At 34.4% G+C, this 25,254-nt stretch overlaps 1 protein-coding gene across 4 annotated transcripts in view; it reads right to left on the bottom strand.

Annotated features, from left to right (window-relative positions):
* zyd (sodium/potassium/calcium exchanger zydeco) overlaps positions 1 to 15,286 on the bottom strand; it is a 163,564-nt gene extending 148,278 nt beyond the window's left edge. The window contains exon 1 of one of the 4 annotated variants that reach the window (XM_069839093.1): positions 15,221 to 15,286. Coding sequence is in view for 1 of the 4 variants with exons in the window: in XM_069839089.1 (XP_069695190.1) it covers positions 15,221 to 15,251 (31 nt within the window). In the remaining 3 variants the exon portion in view is untranslated. Of the gene's footprint in view, positions 1 to 14,845; positions 14,932 to 15,123; positions 15,143 to 15,220 lie in introns of those variants that run through there. The other 3 variants (XM_069839089.1, XM_069839095.1, XM_069839096.1) reach the window with 3 other exon arrangements.
* Positions 15,287 to 25,254: the final 9,968 nt, after the last annotated feature.

The following is a 25,254-nucleotide window of genomic DNA, read 5'->3' as shown; positions in this document are numbered from 1 at the left end:
CCGGGTTCGATTCCCGGTCGGGACAAGTTACCTGGTTGAGGTTTTTTCCGGGGTTTTCCCTCAACCCAATATATGAACAAATGCAGGGTAACTTTCGGTGCTGGACCCCGGTCTCATTTCACCGGCATTAGGCCTATCACCTTCATCTCATTCAGACGCTAAATAACCTAAGCTGTTGATAAAGCGTCGTAAAATAACCTACTAAAAAAATAGATGAATTTTCCTACATATGTTGGCCTATGCACGCCTATGTACTGCACAAAATCCGGACTCTGGTAATATTGATGATGATGATGATGATGATGATGATGATGATGATGATGATGATGATGATGATGATGATGATGATGATGATGATGAACAGAGAAAATTAACATGGACAAGAAACGACTGTATCCACAGACACATGGAAAGATAGAAAATCCTAGAATGAATTGCTTGTGGCCAGATTTGAACCTGAGAATCTCGTTCTAACAGCAAGAGTGTTGATTCCTCGGACACCGAAGACGAGAGAAAGTGAAATATTAGTTCAGTGATGGTTTATCAAGAATTCAAGAAGACAACATGTGCGCTACCCAACAGTAGGTAAAAACTACAGTATACACTTCACATCGCGCAGGAGCCATGTTGGAACATGACCGCGAGGCTCGCTCATCGCCAGTCGCGGGAGGGGGGAAGGGGACAACATCACGCTCCCCACACAATGAATCAACCTCAATGAGCACAACGAAACAAGAACGGCCCCATCGCCTTTTCCTCTGAGCCGACAGCACAAGTTACCAAACCTCTACAGCAGGCCCATTTCACACCCTCATATACTTAGGAGTATTGTTTCGCTCATTTTGTACACAACCGATCACTGAAGCTATAAAAAAAAATGGCGTTATGAAAACAACTGATATTGATTTCTACATTAATATTTTGGTCGAATTTGATACAGTTTCAAAAATGTAATCATTGAAGTTCTACGTTCTTCACAATGCTAAGTAGATGGTAGAGATCTGACAGCTTTTTTAATTTGGAGGGACATTCGAGTCCGTAGAACTTAAGATGGACAACACTCCATCATTTTGTTCTACGCCACTGAAATTATGGAATTAAATTGCTACCAGGCAAGGCAAATGCTTCTAATACCAAACATTAGCAGTAACTGGCATAGACTATTATTATTTTTTTTATCTGAGCACCAAGCTTGACGTGAAACTTTAAACATAAGGGTGACACTAAACTTTAATGCAGATTTAATAACAATGTATTACTTTAGACTTTATGGTGATTTGATTGTGAAGAACAGTTTAGAATTTAACAAGCACCTCTTGACAATAAAATTACTGTCTTAGATGGTTCAGAACTAGTTCTAGGTTCCATCATTAGAGTCGTATTATCCAAAAAATTTATGTTACTGCGGTTTGGGCTACGGACTCAACACTAGATGATCCTTCAGATCTTGGGTGACATGACCCTGATGGTGAAGCCCGTACGTAGTTCCAAAACATCGGAAGATGCACATAGTTAAAAACCTCAATTCTCTGTCCGAAAATTGGAAATCTACAATCTCATATCATTAGAATACATTAATTTTTAATCACTGTTGTGTCCTTTTTTAAGTAAGTTATTTTACGACGCTTTATCAACAGCTTAGGTTATTTAGCTTCTGAATGAGTTGAAGGTGATAATGCCGGTGAAATGAGTCCGGGGTCCAGCACCGAAAGTTACCCAGCATTTGCTCATATTGGGTTGAGGGAAAACCCCGGAAAAACCTCAACCAGGTAACTTGCCCCGACCGGGAATCGAACCCGGGCAACCTAGTTTCGCGGCCAGACGCGCTAACCGTTACTCCACAGATGTAGACCTGTTGTGTTCTGAAGTGATAAAAGTTTTACTCACAGATTCAGAAACTGTAGGCCTACGTAGTCTATCAGCGCGCAAATAAATTTAAAAAAAAATATGGCTAATCTTCTCTCAATACTGTAGCAGGCAGAAAATGTAGGTTAAAATAATATTAATAATGATGCACAGAAGTAGACTTTTGAATATTTCACTATGTCCTGAAACTTAAAATAACCTAATGTAACTTAGCACCCAAAATTGGAGATTTTAAGTCCCAGAATATGATGGAATAACCAAACTGTTTCTCAACGCAATCACCGTATCACCGTGAAAGTCTGAACACCACCACCACCACCACCAACAACAACAACAACAATTACTTACAAATGGTTTTTAAGGAACCCGCAGGTTCATTGCCGCCCTTCCAGAAGTCCGCCATCGGCCCCTATCCTGTGCAAGATTAATCCAGTCTCTACGATCATACCCCACCTCCCTCAAATCCATTTTTAATATTATCCTCCCATCTACGTCTCGGCGTCCCCCAAAGGTATTTTCCCCTCAGGTCTCCCAACTAACATTCTATACGCATTTCTGGATTCACTCATAGTGCTAAGCTTACATGCCCTGCACATCTCAAACATCTGGTTTCAGTGTTCCTAGGTGAAAAATACAATGCGTGCAGTTCTGCGTTGTGTAACATTCTCCATTCTCCTTTAACTTTATGCCTCTTAGCCCCAAATATTTTCCTAAGCATTATTATTATTATTATTATTATTATTATTATTATTATTATTATATTATTACATGGACACTACGCCTCTGATCTTCATTTTCATTTCGGAATTTCCGATAGATTTGTATCTGGATACATTACTATTTATTTCTCTGAGAAAGACGTAATACACACGACAAAAGTACAAACAAAACACATGAACAAAACAAACAAAAATAGGCAGCAAAACGATGGCACATACTTTCTAGTAATTTGTTTTTACCATTTTCGTAAAAATGCAGTTTCTCATCGTTTTGCCTGACATATTCCCCTTTGCAGTTTATTTTATTGAAACATTATTTATAAGAAACAGATAAATCAAATAATTTGTTATGCACACAAATAAGAAAAAATTCACTTTCCGCACTGCACACAAAAACTGCACTAGTGCTGTTATGAGTTGTAATAATATGTTTCTCTAGCAACTAGTCCGGATATGGGGGAGAGAGAGAAATAACTCGTCCAGCCTTAATTAAGGATGACCATGAGGATCCGGAAATTAATAGCAAATAAATATAATTAATTAAATATGAATATTGCTATAAAAATAAAATGTAATAATTAAGCACCATTGATTATCAATTATAAAATAAAATCTTAGAAGATGACTATAAAATTATACTTACAAGGTCTGTTAACAATAACGGTAAGTATAACAAAACACAATCGTGCAAAAATTTTATAATAATATCTGGCTACTTATGATTTAAGTATTTTAAGTAATAAACAGGTCCACATGAAACTAATGCTTTATAGTAAGATCCATTATTCCTATATTTACACAAATCGCTACCTACTTACTTTTGGCATACATATTAAAAGTTGTTAATGTTACCTAATAATATTCTAAGTACATCATGCCAATTAATCAACAGAGCCGTAAGATTGAACAGCTCCGAAAGAAATTTGTAAAACCAAAATCCATTATGAATATTCGCCCTCGCACATAAAATATAGCCTAGTTCCCCAGTAGGATTGGCCGCGTAAATTACATGCTACATATTTTACGTAAATTACACGTAAATTATTTTCAACTTTTGTGCGAGTAAGCCGAGTTCGTCATACTTGCTACGCAAAGGCGTTCCTGCGTACGTCATGTCTTCGACTTTTATTCTTAATACAGGATCTTACTAACTTCAAAATCACTCGTTATAAACTCCTACTGAACGCTTCGGAACTACGCTGTGAACTGCAGTTGATTATGTCACTTCACCCTTTCAAAATTTGTGGACTATCAGATCAAAATAAGATCACGAAAATCTAGAAGTGTGTAGTAAAAGTCAAAGGCGCTATCTCCGGGGAAATGTGCACAGAGAGTTCTCAGAAGGACAACAAATTATATAATTTCATTTAGCACATGGCTTTGTTTGTGTAAGAAGCAAAATCACGAAAAACTATTCGTCTGAACTCTTTTAGTAAATCGTCATTTTGTGCCATTTTTAATGAAAAGTATATTAATTTGGAGTAAAATGACATTTCATATGCACCAACTCCAATTACTTGGCTTATAGAAACTTAATATGAATAAAATCCGCCCAATATTTTATGTAAAATCGTTGTACACCGAAAGGCAGACAAGCCACAGCCCAAAAGAACATTTCTTAGCATCGGGAAAGATAAATAGTAATATGCGTTACAAGAGCGGTATGTTGAAGTTTTCATGTTCGAGGAAAAGTTTGAAAAAGCGAAACGTAGTTGAGCTTTTTTAATTTCCGAGAATTGAAAGAAAACATACCGCTCGTGTATCGTACATTATTTTGTGCGAAGATCGTTTATTACATACCTGAAAGAGGAATTTCTAATTAGGTGCAATGAAATCTCCATCTTGGTTTCTGTTCAATGACGGCAAATTTGCAAAACAAAAATATCTATCTTCAACATTGTTGCTTTAAAATGTTTTCTGTGTTTACTATACTCCAGCAGGCCGTGATATACGTCTGTCTTTTTTTTTCCCCCAGTCTATGATGAGTCTGGAATCTTGTTGATTTTTTCACGGCTTCCTTAATGTTATTTGAATCACGAATGCAGTAACTTTAGTGAAGTTGTAGAGTTTACTTAATTTTTGCAAATATTAAAAAAAAATAATTAACAGTGCAATTTAGGTGAAATTGCAGTGGTAAGTTTCCAATTTATAATTCTTACTATATTGAACGTCCCTAAAATAATATGTTAAAAGCCTAAAGTAGTAAAATCAATATGTCACTTAAGCGGTAAGAAGAGGGAAATTGTTATGTGTGTTAGGTTGGGAATACTGAATGTGGATTAGTTTTGTGCGGAAACCAAGCAAATACGCACGATCTCGCACAAACGTTTTATTTTCGTAAAAATCTCTAATTTGCGTCACGTCTTTATATTTCGTATAATGAAAAATAACAAACAAAACGGAATGCTTATGCAGAAGCAGCGTGTCGCGCACCTGATCTCCGTGGAAGCGAGGGCTACAGAACGCTTCCACGAGCGCCAATCAGACCCGAGCGCGAGAGCTTAATAGCCGCCGAGATCGACTCACAATAGCGTCGTCACTCAAGTCGTCAGCCAACTCGATACGCTACTGCGCCTCGCTGCTGTCTACTGACAACCACTGTCTGAAGAAATAAGCTGTGTAAATCCGGCTACAAAATCTACGCTACAACGGTGTTTCGCACAAAACGGCGGCAAAGTAAACGTTCACGACCGCATTCCAAATATCCCCCTCCCTTTGCAAATTTAAACCGTGTAGCAGATTGAAGTTAAATTCATTGCACAGAGAGACTGTCCATTTTTTTTATAAACCACTTGAAAAGTAATTTCGCCTCGAGATTCCACCCACAAAATTTAATATGGCATACATACATACATGCACGCACGCACGCACTCACATACATACATACATAGATACATACATACATACATACATACATACATACATACATACATACTTTTTTATTTTACTTGATTATTTAACAACGCTGAGTTATTTAGCATCGATGGAATTTGTGATAGCGAGATGGTATTTGGCGAGATGAGGCCGAGGATTCGCCATAGATTACCTAACATTCGATTTAAGGCAACCTTGGAAAAAACCAACCAGGTAATCAGCCCAAGCGGGAATCAAACCCACGTCCGAGTGCAAACCCGGATCAGCTGGCAATCGCGCTATCACATACATACATACATACATGCATACATACATACATACATACATACATATACACACAATACGCAATGCATATACACACATGTAAAACATGCCTACACCTAAGTTACATACATACATACATACATAATACGCGAGGCATACATACATACAATACGCAATGCATATACACACATGTAAAACATGCCTACATATAAGTTACATACATACATACATACATACACACACAGTTATTCACAATTTCTAAAAATGCAGTGGGGATGGGGGGAATTATGCCTCTCTGCGAAAAGCAATATAATATATTGACCGAGGGGAAATATTTTTTTTTTTTTTTTTACAAAGGAATAGTAATGTCCCATACAAATCATACTTTGCTTTTCAATTGGTGTATTCCCTTACGCAAAGAAAAGGTAATTGGAAAAATGTAGATAAGTTTATCTTAACAAGATAATTTTATGTTTCAACTAATAGATACTTATCAGCAGTTGAAAACAATGTAAACTGGTTCAAGAAACCACTGCTTACTTTTAAGCTATGTGATGGTATTCAAATTTTAAAACAATTTCATGATTTTTTTAAATTATGATTAGTATAAACACAAGACTTCTGCACATAGATCTAAAGTAAATTGTTACGTTGTATTACTTCTCCAGAAGAAAATTGTGACACCATTTGGAAATTTTCATAATTAAACCAGTTTTAAGCATTATGAGAGAAGGCTAAACACATTGTGGTAGAGAGACAGTAAATATTTAAATATCTGTATTATACAACTTAATGATAAAATGAGTTGATACGAAAATATGTACTGCTTATTGATAAGTAGTCCAAACATTTTGGGCAGAAGCACACGTAAACAAGGGCAGAACTGATGCTTCAACCATACCGACTGGACATGAATTGGTCTTAAAGTAGATCCATTTCAGTAACTTAAAAATTTCCCACCAGTTATCGAGTTTCCATTAAAAGATAATTTCACTTTCAATGTTCTAGTTTTTTTTTTTTAATGAACGCGTATTTCAAGTATACCGGTACATATTTCCACGCTTTCGTTTCTAGTAGGTACTAAACTCTTCGTTTCCTAAATTTTCGCCACTGTCTGAGATCCATCCTTTGCTCAAATGCTTTGAGCTTTCCTAATTTGACATTAAATGGAAAAACGACGGAACTCGCATGACGTGGAATCATTACACCGCCCTTCACCTGCGATAACAAAGAATAACAATTTGACAACGGATATGTCCTAGACGGGATTCGAATACACGACTGTGGCTTTGGAGCAGCGTTCAATCTCCGCGTATTAGCCTTTGCGTATACAGCGGCCGGCAACTAACTGTTTAATCTTTCAAGTAAATACGCGTTACTGAGTATGTCTCACACATAAAAATTAAAAGTAATTTATTTATGCTAGTACTGCTTCGTGGATGTAATGAATTCCAATGATAACTCCAATCGAGCGCCATATAGCCAATCAACCAGCTCATTGACACTCGATTGAACTATGAAAATCTGATTATACTGGTTCTCTAAAATTAATAACCGATCATTTTTTCCTCTTACGTTCATTTGTTTATCTTACGTTCATTTTTTTTACCATCATCTTTGCTTTGATAGTAAGCCTGTACTCGTGCATATTCCTGTTCATTATTGGCGGTTCGTATGAAAGTACAAACAAAAAATGGCAAGATTTGGAACAGTTTAACTCCAAGAAAATATCAAATTCCTTAGTATAATAATACCGGACAGCTGTAGCCTATACTAGCAGCATTGGCGTGAGTGCGAAATATCGCGGACCTGACAACTAGCGGAGCGGGATGGAATTACATCCACATATACACATATTAATATAGCGGGATTCGGACTATTGCTTAAAACGTGAGTTACTAACGTGGAATAATATATGAAACACTTAAGAAACGTTGAATAATATTTAATGTAAAATTACTATCTTATACCAAAGCTGCATAGGCCCTATTATGAGAAATACTGTATACTTCATATTACTTTCCGTAATTAATTGTTACATATTGTCTCTTTGCTTTAGTGAGACAAAATCAATTCTGACATTAAGAATGAATTTACAATAATGCTTTATATACGCATTGCTGACAACTGCAAAGATAAAATTGATAGTAATCTTATGCAAGTAATGATTAGTAAAGGCATGTGGACAACAATAAAACTTAATTTGATAAAACCTTAAAATTTCCAATACATTTAACTTCTATTCATTTATTAGGTCTAAATAAAAAAGCTAATTTGTATTTTTCTATCAACACAAAGATGAAGGAATTAGGCCTACTAAAGAATGTTGTTGACTCACGTTTTATGATCCCTCGGAAATTGAAAGTACGATTTGGAGCAATTTGTAATGCTGTAATTTTGTAGCAATTATAAACAGCACATATACACCCTGACATTTTAACACAGCACTAATTAATAAAACTATTAACTAGCCCAGCAACAATATACATCGCAGTTGATTACAGCTTGTTTCACGAGTATCACCACACCGGCCGCCTAGGTACCAGCACCAGCGTCGTTCGCACGTAAAATTGCTAGCTGTCCGGTATTATTATAGTAAGGTATTTGAAAATATCAGCAATCAAACGCTAACATCTAACTCTCAACATGGAACAGCTATTAATTATAACAATTGTACCATTAATTATTACAAATAAGAGTTGATGGAAAAATAGTTAATAAAATTATTAGGCCTATAACCTTAAGTTTAATGTTAAAAACCTATACTCACGCATAATTATGTGTATGACCTTAAATGTTAATTTTCTTCTATAGTTTATTTGTTTCATTCCTACCATCTCTGGTTCCATTCAATTACGGTAAACATGCATTCTGCTATTGATTAATGGCGGTTTATTATGTTGCTATAACCTAAAATGTTCAAATCCCGGCGCCGGAGAGAATTTTTCTCCGTTCCATTACTCTTTCATCGTAAAATGTTCAGTTGTTTTTAAATAAATTAAATTTCAGATATCCGCGTTGTTCTCCTTGCAATAAAGGTAATAAAATTTGTGTTTTGTGAAGATGAAAGAGGTAAGTCACTGCCATGAACAGGAACATCATGATTAATTATATTATAAAAACTTCAATCAAAATAGCATCTTTCTCGCATCGGAATAAAAAATGGGCGAAAATAAGTGGAAAGATGAAATTTGGCTACAAGGAAGCAGAATAATAGCAATACGAATTATTTCAAATTCTAGCGTATTTTATAAATGATAAAATATAAAAATAAACGTCATGAAGATGACACATGTTTTCCATTGTTCATTTTAGGCGTTCCTTAACAATTCAGTTCCTTATGTCATAAATGACAGCCTATTCCTGTTTGTAGTTTGATTTCTTTGACACTGTTTACAAGAGAATGTCACGTGGAAATTAAAATATTAGGCCCTACTGCAGACCGAGTAAGAAGACAATACTTTCTCTTCCTACATTGCACATAAAAATCACTTTTATTAATGCCAGAAAATAAGACATCTGATTTAGTTTATAAGCCTATACTTTACTGTTGAAATAAATATAATTCTATTTACACAAATTTCCATGATACAGCTCCTTACTGTATGTCACTGCTTATATTATTATTACCTTGCTGTTTATGAAAATCTACATTTAAAATTGATATCAATATTAAAGGTTATTTGCTGTTTATAATGTTTGTTGTTTCGTCAACTGTCCGAAGTCAGGTCTGAACCTCACAAGTGATACCAACAAGGCACTACTTATGAGACAAGTAAGCCAGGAAATAATGGGGTAGGAGTGGCTAGTTCCTTTCCCCCTCCATTGCATACATCGCTGACTAGCTACATATTACATTAATCAGACTTCAGATGTAAAATTAGATTATAATTATTATTCATTTATCAAACCACCAACATACTATTAAGATGAACTATTCAAGAAGAAAAAATATAAGTGCTTATAGACTACAAATTCGCTACTGAATATGAAAAGTGCCCTTCAAAATTGAGTAATAAGCAGGCAATTCCTTATCACAAGGAATTACTCATTCCGGTCATTTTACCTGATTTTTTATTATTTGTGGCCAGATTGAAATTTCGACTGTACATTTTGCGACTTGTACAGAAAAACAATTTTATTGCAGAAAAATATACTTTTTATTTTGCTTAATTTCTAACGGCAGAACAACGTTGATGTTACAAAGTAATTTATGTAGTTACCTTTAATTTTTTATTGAAGTTTCAAATTAGAGCCATAGTTCTCTAAATATTAATTTATCATTTCTACGGAAGAAAATAATCTCTCTTGTTCTACTCATGTAAACATTAGGGTTTGTTAATGTTGTAAATCAATTCGTATAGATATCTTAGACATTTAATTCTAGTCTCAATGTTTCGTGTGGAGATATAAATGCAAACAATTTCTCCGAAAGAAAAGAAAATATGTTTTGGTGTCGATTTAGGCCAAATCGCCATTTTGTGCTTCTTAAATAAAAATCCATTAACATCAGTAAAAAATATTATAGACCTATTTTCTGTAGCCTACATAATTCTTGGTTAAATTGATTCCAACATTCTGACATTAAATTAGGAAATAGAAACTAAACCCACACCACTTCAACCCAATAAAATTCTAATCGAATTAGAACTAACAATTAAAAACGTTATTAATATAACAAATATAATATGAGTAACACAATAAAACTATTAATATTTAGCCTATAGATAGTGGATGGGAACAAAATCAGTCCAATCGCTGTACCTACATGTATACACAGACGATGTACAGAAAACACCTTTTCGGTAAAAGGTGTGCTGGAAACGCGTGTCTCCGTGAAAATCTCGAAATGTGTTTCTGCAGCATAACATTACTTCCTCTTTATTCTTCGAATGATGAGACAATAAAATTTAAGATGACGTTCATGAAAGCATTTTTAAAACATCTGGAGTAATGTTCCCATCAATGAAGACAATAAATGTACACCGGCGTAATGTGTTCAACTGAGGTTAAATACTCCATCGCCGCTGCTCATCGCAGAAAAGGTCAGAATAGCATATTGACTTCAGAATGGATCTCCACTTTGCACTCAAGATTCATTTACTTTCGCATTATACGAAGTAGAGAGAGCAAGTATTGTTATGCAAAAAGACTAATCCGAGATTCTCGTGGAACTGCATCTCCTTGACAACGGAAAAGTGGATTTGGGCGTTCCGCATGTCTGTGCTTTATCCTAACTTTCTCTCTCTCTCTAGGTATAGCGATTTTTCCAAAACGATTGGCAGGATTTTGTTCGAATTCAGTATCTATTTATTTAATAATTACACAAATTAAATATAATAATTTGTATTAGAAACTTAATGGATCTTTACTTAAAATAAAAAAACAGAACTTTCCATTTAAAGAATCGCAAGGCTATTTTTTTTCATGACCTTGAGTATGATGTAGAATAAATTGGCAAATGAGACAAGTAAGATAATTTCTACGTTTAGTTGAACATTTATTTAAAATCCTACGCTTAGAGCAGTGCACAGATTAGGAACAGTCAATTCTTTGTAGTAGAGTTTATTGTTCGAATGTAAAAAAAAAGCATTTGTTACGCGTGTATGAACCACGATGAAAGATCTTAAAGTATTACTATAGAAAGGAAAGGGCGAGATTTATTTAGTCTTTCGTAATAATTAAATCACTGGCAAGCCTATATTTATAACATTTGTACTGTATCATTTAAATAGTAATTTTCGTAAACATAAAAATTTTAATAGAAATTATTTCAATATATGTATTGTTGTTTTATTTAAATTTGTGAAAAATATTTACGTATATCCACTTAAATTGTGCAATGTTTAAATGAAGTGAAATTTCTTACATATGAGATTTTTTAAATTTATTATTTTACGACGTTTTTTCAACTGCTGTGATTATATAGCATCTGAATAATATGAAGGTGATAATGCAGGCGAAATGAGTCCAGGGTCCAACGCCGAAAGTTACCCAGCATTTGCTCGTATTGAGTTGAGGGAAAACCCCGGAAAAAAAATCTCAACCAGGTAACTTGTCAGGATTTGAACCCGAACCCGCTAGTTTCACGGTCAACCAGGCTAACAGTTACTCCACAGCGGTGGACACATGAGATTATAAAGAATACCTTTCCACATGCGATTCAAAAAGCGGAAGTTCATGTTCTTATTTAGATGCACAGCAAACAATTATATTCGTAACGTAAATGAACTGAATTGTTAGTGAAGGCGTAAAACATCTATATCTATACTAATAATAAATCTGTAGCCGAAATTTTTCTGGTAATTTTCGATTTTCCAAAAATAATTGGTCCTAACATATATAATTAACCACTCTGAAACCGAAAATTGCTTTTTTGACATTTTTGTATGTCTGTCTGTCTGTCTGTCTGTCTGGATGTTTGTTACCTTTTCACGCGATAATGGCTGAACCGATTTATATGAAAATTGGAATATAAATTAAGTTCGCTATAACTTAGATTTTAGGCTATATTACATTCAAAATACGTTATTTAAAAGGGGGGGTTATAAGGGGGCCCGAATTAAATAAATCGAAATATCTCGCTTATTATTGATTTTTGTGAAATATGTTATATAACAAAAGTTTCTTTGAAAATGATTTTCGATAGCTTTTATTCTTTGCAAAATTTTGATAGTACTGATATTTAATGAGATAAATGAGTTTTAAAATTAAAATGCAATGCCATCTAAAGCGGTGTATTGAAATGAAAACAAATGACTACGTCTATAAGAGGCCTTGGACAACAATAATCGAAAGCTATGAAACATAGCCTACAGAGAATGTTTCTGTGTTTGTATGAAGTAATATCGAAAGCTAAATTAACCGATTTGTATAATTAATTATCATTTCACCATTGGAAAGTATAGTTTCTCTAGATGGATATAATGCTATAATGTTATTACCGTAACTTCTGAGTGCTCTCTGGACCAAAATGATCGCATTATAATTATTTAAATACAATTTAAATTAAGTAACATATTAAACGATTTATCCTTCTATCAAACACGAATGTTCCCTGGATCAAACGTCCTATTTTAATTATGTAATTACTTTATACCGGTATTTATTTCTAACAGGTGCAGTGGAGCGCACGGGTACAGCTAGTTACGAAATAATGTGAGTGATCAATTTTTAATTATGGTTCGGATCACTGTACTTTGAACGTCTCTGTACGTTGTCAAAATGACACAGCCGAATGTGCCTCAAGAACATATCCCTGGCCGGGTGTCTTGAACGCGAAGGCTTCGTGGCTTCTGATCTACACGCTTACGAAAGGCGATCACGAACTAAACAAACGTCGAGCAGTTTCGAAATACACCTCTGTTTATATAAAGGTCGAGCAGACGTGATCGTACCTATGTCACTCACAACTGAGTGTAATGAAATTGTAAATATATCGAATACCTGAAGCTACACTCATTAATTATCATGCTGATTATATACCGAGCCCAGATACACTGATGTGTATGCAAATCACGCTTGTTACTGAACATGTATTGTACAATATAAATGTTACACACATCGTGAGTGTACTGAATACGTATTCAGCTCACTCATTACTGTTCATGTTGAACATATATCAAGATCACACACATTACTCTGAGTGTGTTGAACATATACAAATGTAACACGTATCAAGGCCATAACTGTTGATGTTCATTTTGAACATGCAGCTAATGTCACATAGGCCCACTTTGTGAATGTGCTGAACAAGCATCGAAACTACACTCGTTACTGCAAGTGTGACGTAACATGTCCTGATGTTACACACAACGTGAATGTATTGAATACGTATCCATGCTACACTTGTTACTTTTCGTGTTGAACTCGGTTACTGTGAGTGTATTTAACGCGAAACTTGGTCTCACTCGTTATTGCAAGTGTGTTGAAATTGTATCGATATTACACACGATATGAATGTCCTGAACGTCTCCATTGTAAGCCAGCGAACAGCAAGTTGTTGTTTAATCACAAGTGATAACAAGAAGGCACCACTTATGAGGCAACTAGGCCAGGAGTAGGGTGGCCAGTTCCTTTCCCCCTCCATTGCATACATCGCCGACTACCTACATATTACACTAATTAAACTTCAGATGTATACAAACAATTATTCTTCCTCTGACATAATATATCGTCGAGATGTACTGCCTGATAATAGATGTACATTATCAGCCAGAATCTGAATCAGAGGATCGAACAGCATGTAGGCTATAGCCTAATAACTGAAGACCTAACATTCTAAATGTGCTAAGTTCCAATTTTTCAAATTTCATTTTATTCAATCTAAGGAAGAAACATCCATATGACAACGGGTTCGAATCCCGGTCGGGGCAAGTTACCTGGTTGAGGTTTTTCCGGGGTTTTCTCTCAACCCAATACAAGCAAATGCTGGGTAACTTTCGGTGCTGGACTCCGGACTCATTTCACCGGCATTATCACCTTCATATCATTCAGACGCTAAATAACCTAGATGTTGATACAGCGTCGTAAAATAACTCAATAAAATAAATAAATAAATAAATAAATAAATAAATAAACAAATGAATCTATATGAGAATATCATACTAAATTGTCTTTGTTGTGGCACAACTGTGACTCATTCGTGCGTCAAAAGACGGTGTTGTAGGTATCTCAACATGCATTTCGCAGTATATTTTTCATCATATTCTCAGAAAGTTATTTTTGGCACTTAGCACATTTAGAATGTTAGATCCTCAATTAGACATTAATCACACGTGTTGTGAGTGTACCAAACATGTATTGGCAACACTCATTATTGAAAACGTATCTGAGTCATACCCATTTATTAATGTTTTGGACGTTTATTTAGGCAACATGCGTTGATGTGCTAGAACACATTCCTCAGCGTACTGAACAATCTCTAGGCAACACTTCAGTGCGCAGAGAATATGTCTACTCCCTACTCGTTGATATGAACATGTTGCATATGTACAGTATCAACACTACGTATGTTGTGGGTGTACTGACAATATATCTAGATCGCATTATTTGCCATGAGTTTGCTCAAATACATGAAGTTCGTATACGTTAAGAGTGTGCCAAATATGCACCTAGCCCACCTTCGTCAGTGTGAGTGTACCGACTCGCATATAGAACACACATGGACGTACTGAATATGTATCTAGGCCATACCCGTTGTTGCAACTGCGCTTAACACGTATGTGACATAGTATCAACAAATTCGGTAGTGTGAGTGTCCTCAAAGCATCTATATCAACACAATTACATGAAATCAGGATCTCTCTCAACAAACCGTAAACGTAAAACCGTAATTAAAAAAAATATTAATTAATCCCTCTGAGCTGCACATGGAAACTAGTCACAAAGCACGTCTCACCACAAACCAAAAGCAAGGAGTTACTACACTCTGCACAACACAGCACTGCCGGCCACTGAGCACTCAACACAGGTCCGCGCCGCGCCTAATTGCCTACCTCCGCCGCCGAAGCCGCCGCTGAAGTCCATGTTCACTGGACGACGATTGCTCACCGAGTGACCAGGGCATCATACTAAGTGTCACATTGATTGGAGCGACCGCACTACTTGGCGGGCGGCGAGCCGTTCCTACAGGGTGTCCAATAAACTGTTTTGTATCAAAGTTCATTGAGGTGCTTCCGCACAGCTGACAGGTAGGCAAACAACCTCGTAATCGGGGAAACCTATCGTATACTTGACCTATATCGGACTGAGCAACGAGTTAAAATAAGAAATATCGCCAATTTGGCGACGGAATTAGAAGGATTTATTATAGTGTGTTTAGCATTCAATTACATCTAGTTTTATGACATCTTAATAATGTTATTGCAACTCACAAATATCAATAGCCAATAGATTAAGACTGTCTAACGATTGGTAGGGTGTGGACTCGATCCCAGACGAAACAAAATGACTTTCTGTCATGAGAACTTCGACTCAGTAGTCTATATCACATAACCACGAAGGAAATAAAAGCTACCAAATGCCTATCATGCTAAATAACGAGTTAAGCATTTTAAATAAAATCACAATTATTCCCATATGCGTTCAAGAGTGAACTTTAACAAAAGAAACCATCTTAAAATCATTAAAAATTAATCTAGGATTCATAAATTAATGTAATTTGGTTCTTAAATACCACCATCATTATCATCATCTTCCACTTATTAGTCCTCGTGATCTGTTTCAATCTCCTAACAGTGTTTTTAATCCTTCAGAGCATTCATATTCTACCAGTCTACAATCATTCCGTTGGCCGTATATCTTTTTTAAATACTAAAACACTGAAATTTAAGAATTCCTGCAAATTAGTAATGAAATTGGCGCACCAATAAATTTCATATCGCTCCTATATAATTTATCTCAATTTCTGATATTTTTTTATACATTAGTATTGAAATTATTAACAAATCAGTGTACAAAACTCTATTACAATCTTCAAAACAAGGACTTTGCTCAATTACTATTCGAGTTATCAATGTATGCCGCCTTAGCTTTGTGAATAGCATATCGTCGCCTGAATGCAAAAACTAGGTAACTTGATTTTTCATATTTTGTGACATTGCCTATTTACTTATTTATTGCACTAAGGAATATGTCTCGTTTTCATTTACCTATTGGTTATATTGGGAAATAGATGTCGCTGGTATCGTTCGATCAGTTACCTAGTTCTTGGATTACATTTTGTGCGAATTTTGCTATGCTATAAAAGAGGTAACTAAAAAACGCAAATTTCGAGTTACCTAGTTCTTGCATTCACGTGACGATATGCGCTCTCTATCCAAGCTGTCCATAGTTCGATTCTCGGCATGGGCAATACACTAGATTTATCTTCCGTCCATAGAACTAGGTGTTTCTCCTTTATCATGTGCTGCCCTGTGTTGTCTCAGAGATGGCTCTGTGCCGTGCTGGCCTTACGATCTGGGAGGTCCGATCTGCCTACGCTACGTAAAACACCAAGAATTTATCTAGAAAAGCTGCAGTAGCTGAAACATACTTTGAAGATGTAGTCATCACTGTCATAAGCAGTGCCTCTCTATATACTGTGTGTAAAGTTCTCATTCTAAGAATTACGTCCTCGAATATGAAATGTGTCATTTCAATTCCTATTAAAATTAAACAGTAAGATCTGTTTTAAACCTCAAACAATTACAACACTATTAACTTAAGTAGTTTATCTTATTTTGAATCTTTTACTGTTTAAAGAGAAAAAAATAATAAAATATATTATTTCAATTAATTCTGAAGATGATTAAAATTGATGGTATATTATAAATACACTACTCCAATTTTCCTGAAAAAATTAGTAATTAATAAATGAGAGTAATGTATTACCAGTCAGCGATGTACGCAATGTAGTGGAAAAGGAACTGGCACCCTACCCCATTATCTCCTGACTTAGTTGCCTCGTGAGTGATGCCATATTGGAGTCACTTATGAGGTTCAAACCTGTCTTCAGACAGTTGACTAAACAATAACAGTAGTTTCTGAATTTAATTTCTGAGTTACAATACAGAAAAGAATAACAGATTCGAACTAGAACTCTTTGCTTTCCTCAGTCCAAGGCCACGAAACTCAAACACCCGGAATTATTTCAACGTGCGATAAAGATTCGGTTGCATAAAATGTAATTTCCTTCGTCTTGATATATCTAAAAACAATCTACAACTTGTACAAACGACCCTTATTTATGTATAAATAGAACTCATAACTCAAAATGGGAAGGAAATTTTTCTGAAATAAACACCAGTGGACTGAGAATGACTTCTCCTTTGCTGGCTTTCCTCATTAGCGTATTTGCCAGTGGAAATAAACTGATCTACAAAAGTATTTCACTACAATGGTAATTTGTAAAACTAGATTTGAATTCCAAGTACACAAAGCTGTGGCTAGCGAGAAAGTCAGGCTGCAGCACGAATCGGAGTCACATGGTTATCATGGTCTAGTCATGGCCATCTTGACAATCGCCTAATATAAATATATGTTCAAAGTTCTAAAAACCAAGGAATTGCTATATTAAACTCATGTTAAACGTGCATTTATATGAAAACTTATTCAATGTTGGCCATGTTATGACTAAGAATGTGACGCATTTATTTATTTATTTACTTCTTTATTACTTTATTTATTAATTTCTTTATGTCTTTATTAATGTATTAAGTTATTTTTCTGTCTGTCTGTCTGTCTGTTACCTACCTGCCTATCTGCGTATTTATTTATTTATTTATTTATTTATTTATTTATTTATTTATTTATTTATTTATTTATTTATCCATTTATTTATTTATTTATCCATTTATTTATTTATTTATTTACTTCTTTATTTCTTTACCTCTTTATTAATTTATTTATTAATTTCTTTAGTTCTTTATTAATGTATTAAGTTATTTTTCTGTCTGTCTGTCTGTCTGTCTGTATGTCTACCTACCTACCTGCCTATCTGCGTATTTATTTATTTATTTATTTATTTATTTATTTATCCATTTATTTATTTATTTATTTACTTCTTTATTTCTTTACCTCTTTATTAATTTATTTATTAATTTCTTTAGTTCTTTATTAATGTATTAAGTTATTTTTCTGTCTGTCTGTCTGTCTGTCTGTATGTCTACCTACCTACCTGCCTATCTGCGTATTTATTTATTTATTTATTTATTTATTTATTTATTTATTTAATTATTTATTTATTTATTCGTTTGCTTATTCGTTAATTTATTTACGTTTATTTATTTATCCATTTATTTATTTATTTACTTCTTTATTTCTTTACCTCTTTATTAATTTATTTATTAATTTCTTTAGTTGTTTATTAATGTATTAAGTTATGTTTCTGTCTGTCTGCCTGTCTGTCTATCTACCTGCCTATCTGCGTATTTATTTATTTACTTCTTTATTTCTTTACCTCTTTATTAATTTATTTATTAATTTCTTTAGTTTTTTATTAATGTATTAAGTTATGTTTCTGTCTGTCTATCTACCTGCCTATCTGCGTATTTATTTATTTATTTATTTATTTACTTCTTTATTTCTTTACTACTTTATTTCTTTACTTCTTAATTAATTAATATATTAATTTCTTTAGTTTTTTATTAATGTATTAAGTTATGTTTCTGTCTGTCTGCCTGTCTGTCTATCTACCTGCCTATCTGCGTATTTATTTATTTATTTATTTATTTATTTATTTACTTCTTTATTTCTTTACCTCTTTATTAATTTATTTATTAATTTCTTTAGTTGTTTATTAATGTATTAAGTTATGTTTCTGTCTGCCTGTCTGTCTATCTACCTGCCTATCTGCGTATTTATTTATTTATTTATTTATTTATTTATTTATTTATTTATTTATTTATTTATTCGTTTGTTTATTCATTTAAGCCTATTTTATTTGTTTACTTCTCATGACAGCTGCTGGAAAACCTTCCTCATAAAACAAGAAAATACCAAATTCTACAGCAACTACAAATCTCATCCAAATTAGACATAAGTATAATTGAACAAAAAGGATTAATCAATGCGGGTTACCTTTACTAATTTTGAACTGTTAGGCGAAAGGACACCTAAAATATTTAACTGATGCGATTAATCTGTTTCTCATAAAGAACTATCCGGTGATTCCTAAAGGTGGTGGTGGTGGTGGTGGTGATGGTGGTGGTGGTGGTGGTGGTGGTGGTGGTGATGAATGTGAACATTATTACCTATCTATCTTTGTCTAACGGCATTTTCAATTGCAGTTATTTATTATCAGATGACATAATATCGAAAGTTGATAAAAACAGAAGGATATGAAAGAGGTCAGCGTTTACATAGTAAATGAGAAACATCAGAACACCAGGAAAACTCAACCGACCCGTGCCTAGTTAGATCCTTTCCAAGTTGACAGAGTTGAATGGCAAACATTAAGGTAGTAAAAGGAATGCAATTCTGATACAGTATCTCGCACTTACGCAATCACGCTGTCAACTTCTGTTCCATTTCGCAGAGAGCGGGATCTCTGTAAATGATTCTTTTACATATTCTGAGGGCTGATTGAAGTTAGGATAAGCAAGACAAGAAGTCCCATGTTTTCGTGAAACAATTTTAAGAACTGTCAGAATTTTCAGAGGCTTGTTTCTTATTTGTAACTCCTATTTTCAATTCTTCATCATAATCATCATCATCATCATCATCATCATCATCGATCGGGTTCTCTTCGTTCCATTCTATATTCCTCTAGTGAGGATTATGAACCAGCATTAGTCATACGCAAGTATCGGGACTCCCTGACGATATAATCTGTAGTAATGTCACGAGAGGTCTGAGATTTCCCGCTAAATTCCGATTTATCTGGGAAATCTCAGACCTCGAGTGACATTTATTAGGACTATTTCGTGAATAAAATAAAAATATAAATAATATATCCCTAAAATTCGCTCACAAATTGTTAATAATTGTCTATTTATGAATACTTAACCTATTCAGACGTTGTCAAGTTGAAATAGATGAATATCGATTACTGCAATAAAGAAATTGGTTGTTATTCAGGAATGCCAATTGCAAAAAAGCGAAATACAGGTTTAACAATGTGAATTACATGTACTGCACTTTTCTCTTATTATTATAACAGAAATACGTTTTCATTATCTGCTGAAATCATAATATAATTTAAACATTTTATAATATAATTACAAATAACCTGATTAATACATTAATTAAATGAATTGTTGAAAACGCAGTTATCAAATCTGAATGAAGGAGTGTATTTTTTTTACAGATACCCTACAAAGGGCATGAAATTAGAAGATGAAGATGTGGAAGTAGAATTTCACACTTTATTTAGTACTTCGTCGTTACATTACACACTACACCGAGAACTAAGAACTATGTAATATTGTGTGGAAACAGTTATATAAGCAATGCTTATGTATTCACACTACAGCGAGACATATGTTGCTAAACAGTGAAGCCATCTCTGTATGGATAATTAAAACACGTATTTTATTACGCCATACGGGAACCAGTTTGATCAAAGACCTTGTATATAATATACAAGGTCTTTGGGTTTGATATGCGCTGATGTTACATAAATTTGAACATCTAACTTTCTATTAATTGTTTAATTTCATTCACGTAATACAGATTTTATAGGCTACAATTAAGTTAGTTACCTGTGGGAGCGGGACCATGTGTCAGCTGTGCCTTATTTCGACCGTTACCACAGTCTAGCGTATACAATCACGAAGCTTGAGTTGTGAGGGTGCTAGGAACAATAGACTGTGCCGGTAGTATTTCGCACTGTCTGTAATGAGGCGATATTAGCGATCCTAGTGGTTAGCAACTATCTATGGATGCATATTTACTACGTATTGAGCTTCGTGACTGTATATACTAGACTGTGCCGTTAATCCGTGCTACAGGAAAGCACTTTCCATAGATCGACAAACGCATTCTCGCTGTAGTGTGTAACGGGACTGAAGCTGCATCTACACAGTTCAATTTTCCATGCGCGTGTGCATGCAGTCTGGGAAGAATATTGAAATGATGAAGTTTAAAACGTACGTTCAATTAAGATGCATGAAGATTTTGTGTCTACATGGTGCACCGTTTTGAACATCGTCTTCACTACGTAAATATATTAATTAATATTAGCAATCAATCTTGCATTCATTGCTTCAATGCGTAAAGTTGAAAGAACAATTTAACCGTGCATGTGCATCTTAATGGATTCATGCTCATCAATTTACGGGGAAACAGTTGGCGACACCGACTAAACAAAAGAACGAGCATGCGATAAATTGATAGCGATAAATCTAGCTGCAAAAATTATCGCGATGTTTGACTGTGATTGGTTGGATTTCAAAATTTCATTACACTTCATTGGTCGAAAATGGAATGACGTCATATAAACGAAATAGTCAACATAACTCAAGATTAACACTTCAGACAATACACAATAAATGTGGATACGGAGAAGAATGGAGCTTGTGAAGTGAACATACAGAATAAGAAATGAAATTGTGTTGGAAAGATTGGGTGAAGAAAGAATGATGATGAAACTGATCAGGAAGAGGAAAAGGAATTGGCTGGGTTACTGGCTGAGATCCACTGAAAGGAATGGTGAACGGGAGAAGAGTTCGGGGTAGAAGAAGGTATCAGATGATAGACGACATTAAGATATATGGATGATATGAGGAAACAAGGAGGAAGGCAGAAAATAGGAAAGATTGGAGAAAGCTGGGTTTGCAGAGAAAACCTGCCCTTGGGTAGAACACTAAATGAACGAATGAAATAATGGTACCAGAAGAATTTACCTTTCCCATTATTTAGTCAATAAATATTTTCGGCTGAATTCAATAATTCCTAAGACTTCTAGCTTAACTTACGGTGTTGCTGCAAGAAACCTGTCCCCATGTATACGAGTATTTTTATCATCTGATATAATATGCCATGAACGTGAAATTCAACTGTTTTTCATTAATGGTACCAGAAGAATTTACCTTTTTCATTATTTAGTAAATAAATATTATTTTCGGCTGAATTCAATAATTTCTAAGATCTCTAGCTTAACTTATGATGTTGCGGAGTTATTGCTATTATTATTATTATTATTATTATTATTATTATTATTATTATTATTATTATTATTATTATTATTTTCACACGCATTCCAAAATCGAATCTTGGAATAGAGTTGTCAGGATAACCGTACATAGGCGTGACAATCACAAAATATTTAGTCCTATCTGATTAAAAAAACTTATAAAGAATAAATAATAGTAATATACGTTACAAGAGCGGTATGTTGACGTTTTCATGGTCGAGGAAAAGACTGAAAAAGCGAAACGTAGTTGAGCTTTTTTAATTTCCGAGAACATGAAAACAAACATACCGCTCGTGTATCGTACATTATTTTGTGCGAAGATCGTTTATTACATACCTGAAAGACGAATTTCTAATTAGTTGCAATGAAATCTCCATGTTGGTTTCTCTTTAATGACGGCAACTTCGGAAAACCAAAATATCTTTCTTCAACATTGTTGCTATAAAATGTTTTCTGTGTTTACTATATTCCAGCAGGCCGTGATATACGTCTGTCTTTTTTTTTTCCCCAGTCTATCAATGCGAACTTAAAACAAACGGTAAGGTTACGTAATGATTTATTTTTCATTTTAATATTTTAACAATATTATTTATATAACATATTGCAGTAATAACATCCGCATCTGGAATCTCGTTGATTTTTTCACGGCTTCCTTAATGTTACTTGTATCAGGAATGCAATAAGTTTCGTGGAGTAGTAGACTTTACTTAATTTTTGCAAATATTTAAAAACAATAATTAACATTGCAATTTAGGTGAAATTGCAGTGGTAAGTTTCCAATTTATAATTATTACTATGTTAAACGTCTCTAAAAATAATATGTTAAAAGCCTAAAGCAGTAAAATGAATGTCGCGCTTAAGCGGTAAGAAGATGGAAATTGTTTTGTGTGTGTTACGTTTGGAATACTGAATGTGGTATTTCACACTTACCGCGTATTGGTTCTATGCGGAAAACAAGCAAATACGCACGATCTCGCACAAAAATAAATGCAATAAATGAACTACAAGTAGCCATCCACGCAAGCCGAATAACATAATACCGGTATGTCTTCAGTTCTCTTAGCCATGGTACCTACTTTGGTCCAAGGTTCTATAATAAAATATTTGAAAAATAGCCAAATTTGGAAAATTTTAGTGTCAGACATTTCAAAAATAGCGTTAGGAATTTAATTTTTAAAGAATATATTTATTTAATATGTGTATATATTTGTATGATTTAAATTGTTAAAACTGAAATTGTATTTTTAAAGTTAATATATTCCTGTAATTTTTTTTCTTGACCCACTTAGTGTCAAATAATTATCTTTGTGTTAAGTATGTGTTTACATAACTCCCTGAACACGAGTTTTTACTCCTTCAGGGAATAATAAAGACTATCTGCAGCAACTCAACATCAATACCAAGCTAGAGAATCTAAATGACGAGCACGTTAATGCTATACGAGACTACGAAACTATAAGAACCCGTTGCTTGTCGGAACTGCAAGTGAGCAGAGATGAGGCTACAGGATCCGTGAAGCAATTAAGGCAACATCTTCGGTACCGTGAATTTAAAACCTGGTGTGCATACCCGCAGAAAGGAAAAGGAGTTGTATTGTTTGAAGAAGTACCTGTAGCCAACTCGTGGATCATCAAGCATGACGGATTATCAAGTTCTGAATGGAGAGAAATGCTAAAAATGACTGCGATGGTGGCACCAGTACGTTCTCTCCTGGTCGCTCTACAGGCACAACCCATTGTAGGCACTGCAGTGAGTATGAAACTTTACCACATGTGCTTGGGAGTTGCCCACAGGGAGAAGTACTCAGAATAAAACGTCACAACATCATACGTTCTATGATGCACTTCGATCCAAAAATCTAGACGTTCACGAGGAAGTTCATTGTATTGTTGATGGTGGAAGCAATCGTAGGATCGATATCATAGCTATAAATAGAAATAAAGTCAGCCGAAATAATTGATCCTACCATCAGATTTGAAATCTCAGCCACTCAACCTCTGAAGTGAACGAAGAGAAAAAGAAAATCTACGAGCCCACGATTCAGTACCTATCGGCGAAATACAACATAGAAAAAATCACAGTTACCGGTCTCTTCTTCGGAGCGAGAGGCACTATTCCGAAAGCCTTTGTAAAGTGGAGGGAAAAATACAAGCTGACGAGAGATCTTCAAGATGCCATCGTCACAACCATAATAAAACTTTCTGTAGCGATATTTCGTCAGCATCTTTATGGTGTACATTCAATTTAAATTACACTTGGTTCTATTTTTTTCTTAAGTCTTATTCAATTTTGTCTGAAACCTGTTTATATAATTTTTCATTTTAAATTTTATTGTGAGCTATTCTGTGTCGCAGGGCAAACCCAAAATATTGGGTCAGACTACTAAATTAAAAATGTACATGTCATTTTACTAACAATAAGCAATACGCATTCTAAACAATACGTGAAACACACCCAAACAAAACTCGTGACTGAAAATATTCTCTTTTATCTGAAAATAAATAATATATTTTGCCGGCTCACTACAACACATGACTCACTAGAACTAGACAATAGGATAAAGAGGCAGACTTATACATTCCACATCCTTAAGTTACAGTGAATGGAAGAGATAACATCTCAATGTATGCGAATTCTAATTACTATGATCACAATTAAATTAAACAGAGCATTAATGGATAGTGACGGTTCTTATATTTACATATTAAACTCTCATAATCTTATTCAAAATGTATATTTTTGGACTGCAAATTTGTTGTAACTCAGAAAGTACCTTCATTAGTAAATTCCGGTTAGCTAGTAGGTCTATCCACATCCTGCTGTGAGAGGAGTGGAATATTTTCCTCAGTCTGAAGCAGTAAATTACTGTTTCTAGTTATTTGCTCTTGTTTAACCTATTTGTGCGCCATGACATTG

This window comes from Periplaneta americana, chromosome 11 (genome assembly GCF_040183065.1).
Source record: "Periplaneta americana isolate PAMFEO1 chromosome 11, P.americana_PAMFEO1_priV1, whole genome shotgun sequence".
NCBI classification, from domain to species: Eukaryota; Metazoa; Arthropoda; class Insecta; order Blattodea; family Blattidae; genus Periplaneta; species Periplaneta americana.
Note: the sequence above shows the minus strand (reverse complement) of the source record. Positions and strands in the feature narration are given on the sequence as shown.